At 38.3% G+C, this 16726-nt stretch overlaps 1 protein-coding gene across 1 annotated transcript in view; it reads left to right on the top strand.

Moving 5' to 3' along the window:
- Window positions 1-12679, top strand: part of FGF9 (fibroblast growth factor 9) — a 41374-nt gene extending 28695 nt beyond the window's left edge. Inside the window, exon 3 of the mRNA XM_004388391.2 lies at window positions 12205-12679. Coding sequence (XP_004388448.1) covers window positions 12205-12450 — 246 coding nt within the window. The 3' untranslated portion in view covers window positions 12451-12679. The remainder of the gene's footprint in view (window positions 1-12204) is intronic.
- The last annotated feature ends 4047 nt before the right edge of the window (window positions 12680-16726 follow it).

Raw genomic sequence — 16726 nt, 5'->3', positions numbered from 1 at the left:
TGGTATGCAGGGATGGCTCAACATTAGAAAAACAATCAGTTTAATCCATCATATAAATAAAACAAAAGGCAAGAACCACATGATCTTATCAATCGATGCCGAAAAGGCATTTGACAAAGTCCAACAGCCATTCATGATAAAAACACTCAACAAAATAGGAATAGAAGGGAAATTCCTCAATATAATTAAGGGTATTTGTATAAAGCCAACAGCCAATATCATCCCAAATGGAGAGACTTTGAAAGCATTCCCCTTGAGAATGGGAACCAGACCAGGATGCCCTTTATCACCACTCTTATTCAACATGGTGCTGGAGGTCCTAGCCAGAGCAATTCGGTTAGAAAAAGAAATAAAGGGCATCCAAATTGGTAGTGAAGAAGTTAAAGTATCTCTATTTGCAGATGATATGATCTTATACATAGAAAACCCCAAAGAATCCACAAGAAAAGTCCTGGAACTAATAGAAGATTTCAGCAAAGTTTCAGGATACAAGATAAACATAGAAAAATCAGTTGGATTCCTTCACACCAACAAAGAGAACCTCGAAGAGGAAATCACCAAATCAATACCATTTACAGTAGCCTCCAAAAAGTTAAAATACTTAGGAATAAATCTAACCAGAGACATAAAAGACCTATACAATGGAAACTACAAGACACTACTGCAAGAAACCAAAAGAGACCTGCATAAGTGGAAAAACATACCTTGCTCATCAACAGGTAGACTCAACATTGTGAAAATGTCAATTCTACCCAAAGTGATCTACAGATACAATGCAATCCCGATCCAAATTCCACCGGCGTTTTTTAATGAGATGGAGAAACAAATCACCAACTTCATATGGAAATGAAAGAGGCCCCGAATAAGTAAAGCATTACTCACCAAGAAGAAGAACAAAGTGGGAGGCCTCACACTACCTGATTTTAGAACCTATTATACCGCCACGGTAGTCAAAATAGCCTGGTACTGGTACGACAGCAGGCATAGACCAATGGAACAGAATGGAGAATCCTGACATAAATTTATCCATCTATGAGCAGCTGATATTTGACAAAGGCCCAAAGTCTGTTAACTGGGGAAAAGACAGTCTCTTCAACAAATGGTGCTGGCATAACTGGATATCCATCTGCAAAAAACTGAAACAAGACCCATACCTCACACCATGCACAAAAACTAACTCAAAATGGATCAGACTTAAATATAAAATTGAAAACAATAAAGATCATGGAAGAAAAAATAGGGACAATGCTAGGAGCCCTAATACATGGCATGAACACAATACAAACCATAAGTAACAATGCACAGGCACTAGTAGGGAGACTAGATAACTGGGAGCTTCTAAAAATCAAACACTTATGCCCATCAAAAGACTTCACCAAAAGAGGAAAAAGACAACCTACAGATTGGGAAAAAATTTTTTGCTACAACAAATCTGATCAGCGTCTAATCTCTAAAATCTACAAGATACTACAAAACCTCAACAACAAAAAGACAAATAACCCAATTAAAACATGGGCAAAGGATATGAACAGGCACTTCACCAAAGAAGACATTCAGGTGCCTAAAAGACACATGATGAAATGGTCACGATCATTAGCCATTAGAGAAATGCAGATCAAAACTACAATGAGATATCATCTAACCCCAACAAGGCTAGCATTAATCCAAAAAACACAAAATAATAAATGCTAGAGAGGTTGTGGTGAGACTGGAAGACTTATACACTGTTGGTGGGAATGTAAAATGGTACAACCACTTTGGAAATTGATTTGGCACTTCCTTAAAAAGCTATTAATAGAAGTACCATAAGATCCAGCTATCCTGCTCCTTGGAATATATCCTAGAGAAATAAGAGCCATCATACGAATAGATATATGCACACCCATGTTCATTGCAGTGCTGTTCACAATAGCAAAAAATATAGAAACAACCTAGGTGCCCATCAAGGGATGAATGGATGAATAAATTATGGTATATCCACACAATGGAATACTATGCAACGATAAAGAACAATGATGAAGCCTTGAAACATAACATGGAGGAAGTTGGAGGTCATTATGCTGAGTGAATTTAGTCAGTCACAGGACAAATATTGTATAAGACCACCATTATAAGAACTCAAGAAAGGTTTAAACAGAGAAGACAACATTCTTTGATGGTTACAAGGGTAGGGAGGGAGGGTGAGGGTTATTCACTAACTAGATAGTAGACAAGTTTTATCTTAGGTGAAGGGAAGGACAGCACACACTACAGGGGAAGTTAGCACAACTGGACTAAACTAAAGCTAAGAAGTTTCCTGAATACAACAAAACACTTTGAGGAACAGAGTAGCAGGGGTAGGGATCTGGGGACCATGCTTTCAGGGGACATCTAGGTCAGTTGGCATAACAAAGCTTATTAAGAAAGTGTTCTGCATCCTACTATGGTGAGTGGCATCTGGGGACTTAAAAGCTAGTGAGCAGCCATCTAAGATGCATCAGTTGGTCCCAACCCCCTGGAGCAAAGGAGAATGAAGAACACCAAAGACACAAGGAAAGTATTAGCCCAAGAGACAGAAAGGGCCACATTAACCAGAGAGTTCATCAGCCTGAAACCAGAACTAGGTGGTGCCCGGCTACCACCAATGACTACCCTGACAGGGAACACAACAGAGAGTCCCTGATGGAGCAGGAGAAAGGTGGGGTGCAGAGCTCAAGTTCTAGTAAGAAGACCAGACTTAATGGTCTGACTGAGACTGGAGGAACCCCGGAAGGCATGGCCCCTGGATTCTCTATCAGCCCAGAACTAAAACAGTTTCTGAGGCCAAATCTTCAGACAGGGATCGGACTGGACTGTGGGACATAAAGTGATACTTGTGAGGAGTGTGCCTCTTAGCTCAAGTAGATACAAGAGACTAAACAGGCAGCTTCTCTCTGGATGTGAGATGGGAAGGGAGAGAGGGTTAGGAGCTGGTTGAATGGACATGGGGAATCAGGGGTGGAAAGGAGGAGTGTGTTGTCACAGTATGGGGAGAGCAAATAGGGTCACATAACAAAGTATGTATAAATTTTTGTATGGGATACTAACTTGAAATGTAAACTTCATCTAAACTACAACAGTAAAAAAATGGCATATACATATACATGTCAGCATATTTATTCTGTATCTTGAAGGAACAGAATGATTAGTTGATTATATCAGCCCTGATTAGTGTTAGAAGTAGGTGGTTAAACCCTAACAGAGAGAGGAGCCCTGAGAGAATTAGACAGTCAGGTAAGTAGTAGGTAGGGAAGGCAGCATAACAAACCAAACCCGTTGCTGTTGAGTCGATTCTGACTCATAGCAACCCTATAAGACAGAGTAGATTTGCCCCATGGAGTTTCCGAAGAGTGACTGGTGGATTCGAACTGCCAGCTTTTTGGTCAGGGGCTAAACTCTTAACCACTGTGCCACCAGGTCTCTTCCTAGGAAGCGTATGGTCAGTTTATGAATCATGTGGTGCGTTCAGGAGGAAGGACTTAGCTCCAGAGAAATCTGGGGCTGACATGAGTACAGTGGGAGCTAGGAGTTGGGGACCCCAGTGGTTGGGAGGATGAAGACAAACTTCATCCACATTTCAGTTTTAGTTAGGATTTCTGTGTGGGTGTTGGGTAGAGGGAGTACAAGCATTGGCTGGGAGTGTTTGAAAAATTCAAGTGTTGTATGGAAATACCAAATAATGGTCGAGGGAGTCCTGATATTATTTCTCTTTGGTATGCCCAACTTTTCCCTCAGACTCAAGTGCCCTACAACATTGCTAGCTTTTTATTTACTTACAGGATTTGGTTTTCCTTCCAAATAAGTTCTTGTAGGGAAGTTCGTGATGTAGGGGTTATTGGTCAGGCAGACAGTTCATTAATGAGCAATGTTTATTGAGGCCAACATTGAGAAGAGGGCTGTGACAGGCCCACAAACGCAAAAGGAAGTAGTAGGTAAGACCCACTCAAGGAGTTTATATTCCTAACGGTCTCCCAGGGAGGAGAAAGGAGGGGCCCTCCTGCAAAGTAGCTACCTTTCTCCCTTTCCATCTTTCCTCCTCAGAATAGCAATCTCATTCTTTTGGCTGCTTCTGGAAGCATTAATTCAGTCTTCATTTCTGACCTTCCCTTTCTGCAGTGGGCAACTGATGCAGCACATTTTATTTGGTTTCTTTCCCTGTTTTTCAACTTCACTGCAGTTCTTTTTTCATTTCCTGTTCAATATATCCTTCCAAAGTTATTGTGGATAACGTATCCTGCTTTCCACATTTTAGTGTTTCCAAAACTGAATTAGCAGAATCTTAGACTCAAAGGGACATTAGAAATCTAGTCCAATTCACTCATTTTGCAGTTAAGGAAACTGAGGCCCAGGAGTGTTAACCCACCCATGGTTACCAGATTGTGTGTGTGTGTTTGTGGAGCACTGACATTCTTTTACCTAAGGAAATTCTGTCAATCTTAGTTTTAAAAAAATTTTTTTGACCTTTTACTCCCGCTATATTTACTATCATATTTTTATGCAAATAACACACAACATGTTAAAAAAAATCGGCATAGCCGTGCTTTTGAAAATATCTCGTGGGGGTGGGCACAACTGGCAAACATAGAAGGCATGCATTATTTATGTAAATTTAAGATAATCCTTCGATTTATCTAATTTTATTTCTCCAAACCAAGACCTGAATTTAACCTGGGAAGTCTCCTTGGCACATTTTTCTTTTTCGATTGCTCCCCTTCCAATACAGTGGATGACATGGTGGCACCACAGTAGTTGAAGTCCATTGTCTCTGTGTAGGACTGTTCTTGAATCCATTACTTTTCCTTAACTTCACCTCTGTGCTTTAGCTTTCTCCTCCACTGTCTGATCCTTCAAGGGCTGTCTACTCTCAGTTCTTACTAGGGTAATGTCTTAGTTACCTAGTGCTGCTATAACAGAAATACCACAAGTGCTTGGCTTTAACAAACAGAAATTTATTGTCTCACAGTTTAGGAGACCAGAAATCCAAATTCAGGGTGCCAGTTCTAGGGGAAGGCTGTCTCTGTTGGCTCTAGGGTAATGTCCTTGTCTCTTTTCAGCTTCTATTCCTCGGCTCCTGGGTGATCTTCATCTGGCATGGCATCTCTCTTCCCTCATTTCTGCTTACTCCTCTGTCCTAATCTGCTCCTTTTATATTTCAAAGCAGTGATTGGCTTAAAACACACCATACGCAGATATGGCCTCTTTAACATAACAAAGAAAACCCATTCCCAAAAGAGATTATAACCATAGGCATAGGGATTAGGATTTACATCACATATTTTGGGGGGACATATATTAACAGGTAATATTTAGTTTGAAGTATTTTCTGCTTTTGCATCTTTGATGTGCATTGTAAGTGGCCATTGAATGACAGTACTACTCTTATCAGATAAATAATGCCTACTTTAATAAATGTCACATGTAATTTTTTTTAACCTGCTTTTCTAAGATCATAAAAGAGATTTGATGATATTTTTCTGTAGTTTTTTTGTGGAAGAGTAAAATGTACATCAATTACATGTTGGCACAAACAAAAATATTTACTAAGTGAATATTGAACTTCTCAAATTTGAATTCTGTTATATCTTGAGCAAGACTTTTTCTCCTGTGGAAATATATCTCTGAACATGTTTTGAAAGTTTATCAGCTAACAGGATTTGCTAAGCAAATGTTCATTTTTATAGGCAACTTCTAAGAAAGACCTCTACCTAATTTGTAAAGTGAGGTCAGTCTGTCCTATAGTGGAGTGGGCAGGTTCTGTCTCTGGCAATATATTATCAGTGCCACATAGTTGGGGAGTGTGGAGCATGGAAGGAAGTGTGTGGGTGCACACACGTGTGTCTCTGTGTGTGCATGTCTACATTCAGACTGGAACCCCCGTTCTTTGAGTCCCTTAACTACCCAGGTAAGCAGCTTCTGGGGAGAAATTTTTTTTTTTTTTTTAAGGTGGAGAAAGAGTGAGGAGAACATAACAATTCTTAATTTTCTGTTTGTCCATCTTGGTGAAACAAAATGAAAATTGCTTACTTACTTTCTTCATTTTATGTTGACCAGACACATCGATTCAGTTGTCCCCCTAATTCTAGTGATAATTATGATGAACAGAATCATGGATATAAAAGCAGACCCATCTGGAATAGTGGGGATTTTAAAGAGGTTTTGAGAAACGAAACTTAAGGTGAGGTGTATTGAGGATACAAGGGGCTCAGATCTGAATTGGAGCTTCTAATAAAATAAAAAGTAAGCCCTCCTGCCTAGTCTCTCTGTGTTTGTTGCTTTCCATCTAGTTGGGGACTTCTCCCATGAGAAAGGAGTAAAAGACCTGGCTTCTTATTAGTGGTCCTTTAGTCATTATATTTAATCACCCCCATCCTTGCAACAACTCCCATTAAGTCTTTACTGCTAGATTATTAATGAGGTAGAGTACATCTGTATGAGTAATTGTGGTTAAGGGAGGTTTAAATATCATGACTATAATAAACAGTAGATTTGAGAATGAGTGATTACATCAAAGTCATTAACTTATAAAATGTGCGGGAACTCTAGAATTAAGCCAGTGTCTATATAGTTGCTGATCATGGATTTATGTGTTGTTGTAGTTTATGCAAGTAGTTTAAGCAACCCATTGGATGGTGTGGTTAAAGCTACACCATACCTATATTAATATGGAAATCATATTTTAATATGAATAGTATCATTCATATTATGTTTTCAATGAGAACTATTATTGAGACTCAAATTTTAGAACAACTCCAATTTCTTTTTTTTTAAAATGGATATAGATGTTAATAATGCCCATGTGGATTACTCATTTAAAAAATGTCTACTATTTTAAATCAGTGTCTACATAAGTTTATGTTTTATAACATGCCTAAATATTCTCTGGGGTGTACTATAATTTTCACATTATTATCTCATACTTTGGTTTTAATAGAATTGGTAAAAGTTTTGATGTTTTAATTTCAGTTTTTCCCACTGCTCAGAATTTGATGGTATAAAATGAAAAGAGGTTTCCATAGTTACTAACATTCACCAGATTTTGTTCCAAAGTATGGACTTTTGAATTAAATCCACATTCTCCACCCAAGTCCAGTGATATAATCCAACAGTTCAAAGATAGGTATACCATAAACAGCTATAGTTAAATAATCTAAAAAAAGAAATTAAAACATGGAACTACAATAAAACAAGAATTGATCACTTTATAGTGGAATACTCTATAAACTGTCTGCATTGGAAACATGTGGTGACTTTTAAAACATCTGAGTTCTATAATTCTAAAGTGTATAGTTTTTTTTTTTTTGAAGGCAGACAACACTTTTTTCTCCTCTATGTAAGTATAAGAATACAGGTTAATTTTTTCTTTGCTGTCTCAGTTTGCATTTTTAACTTATTTTTTAATAAAAATCATTTCAGAGTAGATATATATAACAAATATATTCACCCCAACTAAATATTTTATCACTAAGAACTGAAGTGTGATCATAAAGAGATTCAGTCTGTAAATCTCACTACTCTTATCTACCTGTCTATCTAAAACTAAAATCACGTGTTGACATAATCCTAAATAAGAATAAGAAATTATTTAAGAGCATATAATGGTATAGAAAAGTAAGACTTTAATTTTTAAAGATGATTTTAATTTTTAAGTTATGGAAGCTTATCTGTGTGGCATTACACCAATTGTAGTAATCACAGGAGCTGAAATGTGCCAGTGATTTTGCAATGTAATGTCTCCATAATCTCATTTACCTTTTTAACTGAAGTTATACATTCCTCCCATGTGTAAGACGACTGAACTGTTAACCACGATGAAAAAAATGCTGAGTATAAATTATACAGTTTCAAATTAACTAATTCACTTTATTTTCAGGGTTGCCTAGAAAGTTATATTATGTGTATATAAGTGAGGCTGTGATAGCCTTCGGAGCACTGGTGGCACAGTGGTTAAGAGCAACAGCTGCTAACTGAAAGGTTGGCAGTTCAAATCCACCAGCTGCTCCTTGGAAACCCTATGGGGAAGTTCTACTCTGTCCTATAGTGTCCCTATGAGCCAGAAACGACTTGACGACAGTGGGTTTGGTTTGGTTTATTGGTTATAATAGCCTTCTATGGGAAAGAGAGCAGTGTTTACTGAGCAGTGACAATGCCAGTTCAATTTATTAGCTGATTCAACTTTTTCTTTTAAAGGGATTTTTCATATTCTGAAGAAAACATGTAAAATGAGAATCTTTTCTTAAATACTGAAAACAGATTAGTGTTCTGTTCTTAGGCTGTGGGGTATCTCTATAACTGTAGAATTTTGTTCATGTTTTCTGTTTTCCTTTCCTCTCCACCCATTCCTCCTGAAAAATTAATAGCATTTTTAAAAATCACATTTTGAGGTAAAAAAGAGGAAATACCCCTGACTCTCAAAAGAGTTACTCCCTTAATTTTTAAGTATACCATGTGAACGCCAGCCCTTTACCTCTTGAACCCTCCCTAGTGCCTGACCCTTTTGAGCAACACCAGGAGTCATGCTGGTTGAGAGGATCTGGAGGAATCATGCTGCTTAATGAAAAGTAGAAAAATTGAAGGTGGCCCCCGTCGCAAGAGTGTAGCGTCTTCAATAGGGTTTCTGGAAATGCTTGGCTTTGATGGCTTCATTACAGTAATAACAAGATCCTGTGGCGTAGCCCATGGGCAAATCATTTCACATCTGGGCCTCTCTCTCCCATGAGGTAAATGGGAAAAGTTGAACTAGATGTTTTGTAAGGCTCGTTCCAGTTCTAAATGGTTATGATGTTAACATGTCAACAACCACCTTTGTTTATGGAGGGCTTCCTGCGTGCTGGGCACTTTTCTCTGATTTCATCTTTGTAACAACCCTGTCTCAAGACAGCTGTCATAACTTGTTTTAAAGACAAGATGAGATTTGCCAGTACCAGTTGCCATTGAGTCGATTTTGACTCATGGTGACCCCATGTGTGTCAGAGTAGAACTGTGCTCCATAGAGTTTCCAATGGCTGATTTTTTGAAAGCAGATCGCTAGGCTTTTCTTCCAAGGTGCCTCTGGGTGGGCTACAACTTCCAACCTTAAGTTAGTAGCTGAGCTTGCTAACTGTTTGTACCACCCAGAGAGTCCAGTAAGATTTAGAGTGGTTAAATAATTAGTTATAATTGTCCTACAGCTAGTGAGGGGTGAAGTTGGGATTCAAGTTAGGCTTTTGATTCCAAAGCCAGGCTCTTTACTATTGTACCAACCAGCTATATTCTGCTGACATATATATTTTTATTCCAAGAAAGGTCATTGTGCTATAGCCATTTTATGTATGCAAATGTAATATAAATTAGTACATAACTCATGGTCCCAAAAGCAGGAGGAAGTGTTCTACTTTTTCAATAAAGATTAATTTCATAGTGCTTGTCAGGTGATGTGATTTCCTGTTGAGAAAAAGAAAGCTTAATTGGAATTAACATTACGTGTCCTTTGTAGAACTAAAGGCTCAGTGTACAAGCCCATACTTTGGTTCATTTTATTAACTAAAAAACACACGCATTTTTTTAGAAAACTTGCCTAATTACAGCAAACCAAAACCAGCCATTTTTAGCCAGGAATAATCTTGCCTGTGAGGAGAGTATTTATTATACAGATGGAAGTAAAGACTAAAATAGCTGTTAATGTCTTTAACATACAATTTTTGTTTCATTAGTTTTAATAGAGATGAAGAGAAATCACATTCAGCCTAACTCTCCCCACTGCAGGAGAGTGTAGACTGTTGTATGTCTACAGAGAATGCCACCCGAGGTTTTTATGTAGAGGAAAGTGAGAAGACCGTCCCTGCACTGTGCACCATCCTCCACCTGCTGTATGGAGATTCTCAAAAAAAAAAAAAAAGAAAAAGAAAAAAATCAAAAAATCAGTTAAAACCAGTTGCCATTGATTTGACTCTAACTCATGGTGACTTCATGTGTGTCAGAATGGAACTGTGCTCCACAGGGTTTTCAGTGGCTGATTTTCTGGAAGTAGATCTCTAAGTCTTTCTTCCAAATTACCTCTGAGTGGGCTTAAACCTCCACCCTTTAGGTTAGCAGCCTAGTGCATTAACTGTTGGCACCATCCAGAGACTCCAGAGCTTCTCTTGTTGTGATTTTGACTCATAGTGACCCTATGTGACAGAGTAGAACTGCCCTGTAGGGTTTCCTAAGCTGTAATCTTTACGGACACAGATTGCCAGGTCTTTCTCCTACAGAGTTGCTGGTAGGTTCGAACCTTTGACTTTTTGGTTCCAGACAAGTTCTTAACTATTGTGCCACCAGGGCTCCTCAGAGCTTCTCTTAAAACAAAAAACCAAACCTGTTGCCACTGAGTTGATTCTGACTCATAGTGACATTAGCACCCCCCAAAATGGGAGTAGTCCAGCTGTGGGTGTAGCTATAGATAATTTCTTACTTTCTGCAATTCATTTTTCCCTATCACTACAGCATCAGCCATCCAAAGTCTTCCCATCCTTTTTGCCATTGCCTGATGCTTTGGTTTTTCTTTCTGCATTCCCCTGCTCAATTCATTTAGCAAAACTTCTGTCCAATGAGATCATATTTTGCTGGAAAGCTACTCAGTGCTCTTTGATCATTGGAAAGAGCACCTGTTAGGAAGTACAGGCCCTCCTGCTCTGTTGAGTGTTTTAAGCCCTTGGTTACTTAAAGGACAAAAACAGAGAGACCTGACTAACATTGGACTCATGATTGTGTCAAATTCTTCCTCCTCCTCCCTCCTTCCCTCTCCCGACTTACTCCACAAGCAGTGGGAGATGATGGGCACTACCCAGCTGACATCTGTGAACTCAGCGTACTAGATTACGCTCTCACCTGTATGCATGTAAAACGGATGTCTGTATTCTAGGGATGTATAAAGTTTGCTGTCTGTCCTCTGGATCTGAATGATAGAAATAGAAGAAAGTCAAATACCCTTATCCGTTCTGCTGTTGTAATTCTCTCTATATGTGTATTTGTTTTCTTGTTTATGTATGATGCCAGATAGGCAACAGCCAGGTGAATATTTTTAAAAAGTAATTTTGGTGTATATTTTTAAAGGTACTGTCTTGGAAGGCATTTAAGTTTTAATTTAGTGATGAAAAGAGCAAAAAAGCCGATTAAATCCTGTTGCCTTGTTTCTGTAGGGGTCAGCTTGAAAGTGTGCATTTCTGCGTGCTTTCTGGATGTGATGTGTAGGTTATCTCTGGTCATTGCTGCCACGAGTAACAACCTGTAGGCACCTAGGTTGTGGGGCTCAATGGGAACCATGCTTTCATAAAGCTCAAGTGGAGAGGGGAGGAGCAGTGTATTTATGACAAGGTGGAATTTTTCTGCTCTGGGGATGTAGGAAGCTGTCTGCCTGAGAGGGAGGCTCAGTGAGTTGGTGGGTGGGTGGAGGCTTCTTTTGTCGAAGTTCAAGGAAGTTGGAGGGCTAGAATATTTGTTTTTACTTCTTTGTACTCATACTCACTCAGTCATGATAGGAAGCATTCGATCTTAAAATGTGGATCCAGGATTCTCTGCCTCATGATTCCACGAGCTGCCTGTTATAAATGCACATTTTGAGACTTCCTGGATCAGAATTTGAAGGATTGTGGCTCAGAAGTCTGCATTTTAAACAAGGATCCCAGGTGATTCTTCTGCCCACTGAAGTTTGAAAACCATTCTTATAGAACAATAAATAAACTCTCCAGCCTAAGAGGGCAGAAAATATCTGACCTTACTGATAACGTTGCTAACGTTGGCCTACTTCATAAAAAAATATATGTTAAAGATGAAGCAGTTGTCTGAACTCTTGGCTTCAGCCGAGGCTTCCACTCCCAGGATGTTAACCATCCTTATTGCTATAGTGAAAATGAGAACAGCCCATTACTTTCGTTGTCCTTTGCCTCTTTGACTCATTCAAGTAATTGGCATTGGCAAAATGGAAGCGAAAGCAGCAACTGTTCTTGAAGAGTTTCTTCAGTTTAACTAGAAAACATCGAGAATCTTTTGTGCTTTAGTCATTATGAATAAGAAATTAGAATGTAGTTAAATTTATAGAGATAAGCAGTTTTTTGCAAAATGAGTAAAAATCAGTATTTTCTCACCAGGGCTATATTGTGTAGCAATTGAATACTATGTGCAGCAAGTAGCTCATTTTGCAACATATTTATTTATGTTTTCTTTTTACAGGAAAAACTAACCCAAGAGTGTGTTTTCAGAGAACAGTTTGAAGAGAACTGGTATAATACATACTCATCGAATCTGTATAAGCACGTGGACACTGGAAGACGCTACTATGTTGCATTAAATAAAGATGGAACCCCAAGAGAAGGGACTAGGACTAAACGGCATCAAAAATTTACACATTTTTTACCTAGACCAGTGGACCCGGACAAAGTACCTGAACTATATAAGGATATTCTAAGCCAAAGTTGACAAAGACAATTTCTTCACTTGAGCCCTTAAAAAAGTAACCACTATAAAGGTTTCACACGGTGGGTTCTTATCGATTAGCTGTGTCATCACATCAGCTCCACTGTTGCCAAATTTGTCGCATGCATAATGTATGATGGAAGCTTGGATGGAACATGCTGATTTTGTTCTGCACTTAAAGTTCGGTCCTCCTGGAGGATTGCCTATGCCCACTTGCTTGATTTATTGTGAAAGGAGAAGAGAGAGAGGCTGAGAGAGAGGGAGTGTGAGTGCATGAGTGGATAGGGGGGTGGGCGGGAAATTGGAGAGAGAGGAGAAAGCAGAGAGGAAAACGGCCTGATGCATGCTGGGAAATAGACACGCTTTTACATTTTGATCAGTTGTACTTCATCCTATATCAGCATAGCTGTCTTACTTCGTCTCATCAGGATTTTGGCTGGTGGCCTGTGCAAGGGTACGCTGCATTTTCAAAGGCATGGAGGGAGCGGTCTTACTTAAAAGACTTTTTCAGTTAATTCTCACTGGTATTAGCCCAGTGAATTTAAAAGCAAAGACCTCTTAGTAATAAAAAAATAAAAAATTAAAAAAAAGAAAAGAAAAAAGTTAAATTTATTTATAGAAATTCCAAAGGCAACATTTTATTTATTTTATATATTTATTTATTATATAGAGTTTATTTTTAATGAAATATGTACAGGCCAGATAGGCATTTTGGAAGCTTTAGGCTCTGTAAGCATTAAATGGCAAAGTCTGCTATGAACCTGTGGTAAATTCATGCAAGTAAATATAATGGTGCATGGATATGAGAAATTTTAATGACCCTAAATGTACTAAAGGCGACAATCGACTTTGTGCCCATATTATTGTAAACGTATGCACATCACTCACGACACTGAGTATTCACTCTCCAGACTGCTTGTTTCATAGCTTACCCTAGAGGATTAAAGATAAACTGGGTCTCAAACTTTTATCCTGTGTCTGTAATATTTCCTCTCTCATAAGTGACTTATTCCATCATTGTAACTTCACGATTATGGAAAATATAAGGGTTGGTATATATCCTACTTGTTTAAATCTATCGCAGAATATACCAAAGCTAAACAATAACTATGCTTTTATTTTAGTGGATCTCCAGAACAAGAAGACTAACAGCAAACATCGTACTAATTTAGAATTCTCAAAAAAAGAAAAAACAAAAAAAGCTTACATAGCACAGATTTTTTTTTTTTTTTAAGGACTAAGAATCAGATTAACAGGATCATTCTTGTATACTTTTATTTGTGCACTTGGTTATCAGATATGAAATTATACAAGTACCATAGGGGTCATTGTAACACCTTTTATAGAAAATTGCTTTCAGTGTGAACTGTCATAATACATGGTAATAGCACCCTTAAGGTAAAACTTACAGAATGAAACTAATAAATCTTTATCAATAATGATAATGAGGGGGAAAGTATTATACTTGTTGACTGTGTTTATTTTTTTAAAATGGTCTTCACAAGCGTTCAGATTTTTTAGAGGGGAGGTTACTATATAGACTATCTTTTACAAGGCTTTTATAATGTTTTATGCTGAAAAGCATAAGAATATTATTTCTTTAGTAGCAATAATTTTGGAACTTGCCCTTGGGCAAGGGAGACTATTTCTTACTATATACTAAGGAGAAAAGAGCCAAATTCTTAAAGCAATATTTAAGAAAAAGGAATTTATAACAAATTCTCCTACCACATAGAACACTTTCTAGCCCGTTAGGCTGGGAAACTGAAAGTGACAGTTAAAGAATGTGTTGGGATTTATGTAACTAATTTTAGAATTTGATATTCCAACTTTGTTTTGCTCTGATGCACGTTCTCCATGAAAAATAAAAGTATGTCACTGGCAAGTTAAAGCTGTTATGAAAGAGAAGCACGTGACTTACTGTCATGAGCACATAGAACCTTCCATGGTCCAAAGTGGAGTGTGTCACAGTGCCCTCCTTCTGGTGGGCAAGGAGGAAAAACAACATCTAACATTTGGAATTAAGAAATATTTTGGGGGGAGGGGCCAGAAGCAATGTAAAATAGCTGATTTATGGTAAACGTCAGAATGTCCTCTTCATTTATTTTCTTGGGATTTTTTTATGTTCTAAACAGAAACCACGTTTAATTCCAACAAGTAGTATTCTTATTTATTATTTAACCCTTTGCTGCTGCTGAAATGTGCACAGATTCAGGCTTTAGTTTTTCCAAAAGGCATTTAATTATTGGGGGTGGGTGGGGGTGGGTGGAGAACATTAAACATCTGACCGCTGGGAAGAATCAAGTTTTTAGAATGTTATAGGTATGATACTTAGAACTGAAGAAATTGATTTCAGAAGACAGCTAAAAGGTAGTGTGAGAAAAAAAATTGTGACAAAGGCTAAAATATCCACGCATTCTTAGAAGATTGTCACTTTAATGTCTACATTTGGAGTTCATTTTGTTTTGGTACCTTTTTTTAAGAAAAGCAAAGTGTTATATACTTTTGGCAATTGATAACAATAAACTGTAATGGTCTGTAAATAAATAAATGCTGACTTATGCAATTTATGTAAGTAGATATTTTCTGGAGAGTAGATGGCTCAGGGTCCAGTGTGGGCATTGTCCTATGGGGCAGTTGAATGTGTCTTCCCCAGCGCTCATAGGTTTGCATCCAGTTCTTATCCTAAGAGACCCAAAACCTAGTGACGGCAGCCCTGAGCTACAGTTGAGCGAGTGGCTCTGGTAGTCACAGACCGATGCCCCCACAGCCAAACCATTATCTTGGTGGTGCCAGCACTTGCACCTCGGTCAGAGACTTACTGGGCACGACTGAACCACTCCTCTATCTGTCATGTGAGTGTCCCCAAGCAGTGTTGAAGGCCATGCTAGGTCAGTGCTGGGGACCCTGCCCTGCCAGGTCCTGCTCTGTAGATCAAACGAATGGCTTCAGTTTATGGTGTTTTCATTCTATTTCATCTCATTAACACTACAACATTGTGTTATTTACTTGATAATCTGTAATTGTATGTAAATACATACAGGATTATGTAATTTGTGTAAATACATAATTACAGACTTTTGAAAACTGGTATTTTTCACTTGATGTCCATTTTGGAGCTGCTTCAGATTATGTGCCTACGTGAACCAATGGAATTTTGAAAACATGTTCTCCTTGGTCTTATAGCTGTTGCGTGTGTGTTGAGGGGATGTGGGGGCAGGGGGAGATGGATGGAGGTGGGAGGAACAAACTCATCCAGATGTCTTTTACGTAAGCATTAGATGAAGAATCAAGTAATCTTCTGGGATGAAGATTTATGCATTTACAACCAGTAAAACGCTGTGTGTGTGCACATTTATGTGGATGGGTGGATGGACAAAGGGGTATTGTCTGAGGTCAAATTCTGTTTGCTGCCTCATTTGACCTTGAAATGTGCCAAATTCAGATCTGTCTGCTGTTCTTGGTCACTTGCATGAAAGTGTAATGAAATGGTGGGGGCAGGGGTCATGCCGGATGGATTCAAAAGATATATTAGCCACCAAGTCCTCTTGAGTGTGTGTGTGTGTGTGTGTGTGTATGTGTTATACATGTTATATAATACCCACATTTATCCATAGACATTTCACATTTCAGAATAGACATTTTATCATTAAAAGTTGAGCGGTGAGGAATTATAAGTTGCGCCTACCTCCTTCAGTATACAGCCCAGCATTTAGGAATTCAGTTTTGTACAATGGACTCTGACAACAAAAGGTTTGGTTGTAAATGTGTGAATGGTGGCTCATGAGTGAGAGTTCTACCTTTCATTTTCAGCATCTCTGGCTGCCCTTAGGTCTTCAGGAGACATTTTGATGTAACCTTTCCTTGACCAAGGAAGAACACGCAGAGATAAAGAACAGACTCTCTCTCTATATTTCTTTGGACAGAAAGTGAACAATGATCCCGACGTGTAGTCTTCTTGCTTCTGCGACAGCTGTGGCTGACTCTGGCTTTAACGTTAGGCAGTCATTGTGAAGGTCATGAGGGAAGCAAGGAAAACCCCGCAAGAGAAGCCTCTTTCCTGTTTTGGTTAATAGTAAATGATAAAACTCTTACCTAGATTTTTTGTTATTCTCCAACTATTTTCCAGCTCACATCTCAGAAAACACTTTAAAATTTAATTTTTATTTAAAATATTTGTAGGTCTACCAGCTATCTCAATAGCCCTTTGCAAGATATGTTTGTACTGGCTCTTCCTTTTCTTTTTTCCTGTCCACTTCTGAAAGTCCTTTTAATTATT

The sequence above is a fragment of the Trichechus manatus genome, unplaced genomic scaffold, assembly GCF_000243295.1.
Source record: "Trichechus manatus latirostris isolate Lorelei unplaced genomic scaffold, TriManLat1.0 scaffold00210, whole genome shotgun sequence".
NCBI lineage: Eukaryota > Metazoa > Chordata > Mammalia > Sirenia > Trichechidae > Trichechus > Trichechus manatus.
This window is presented reverse-complemented; position numbering and strand designations above follow the sequence as displayed.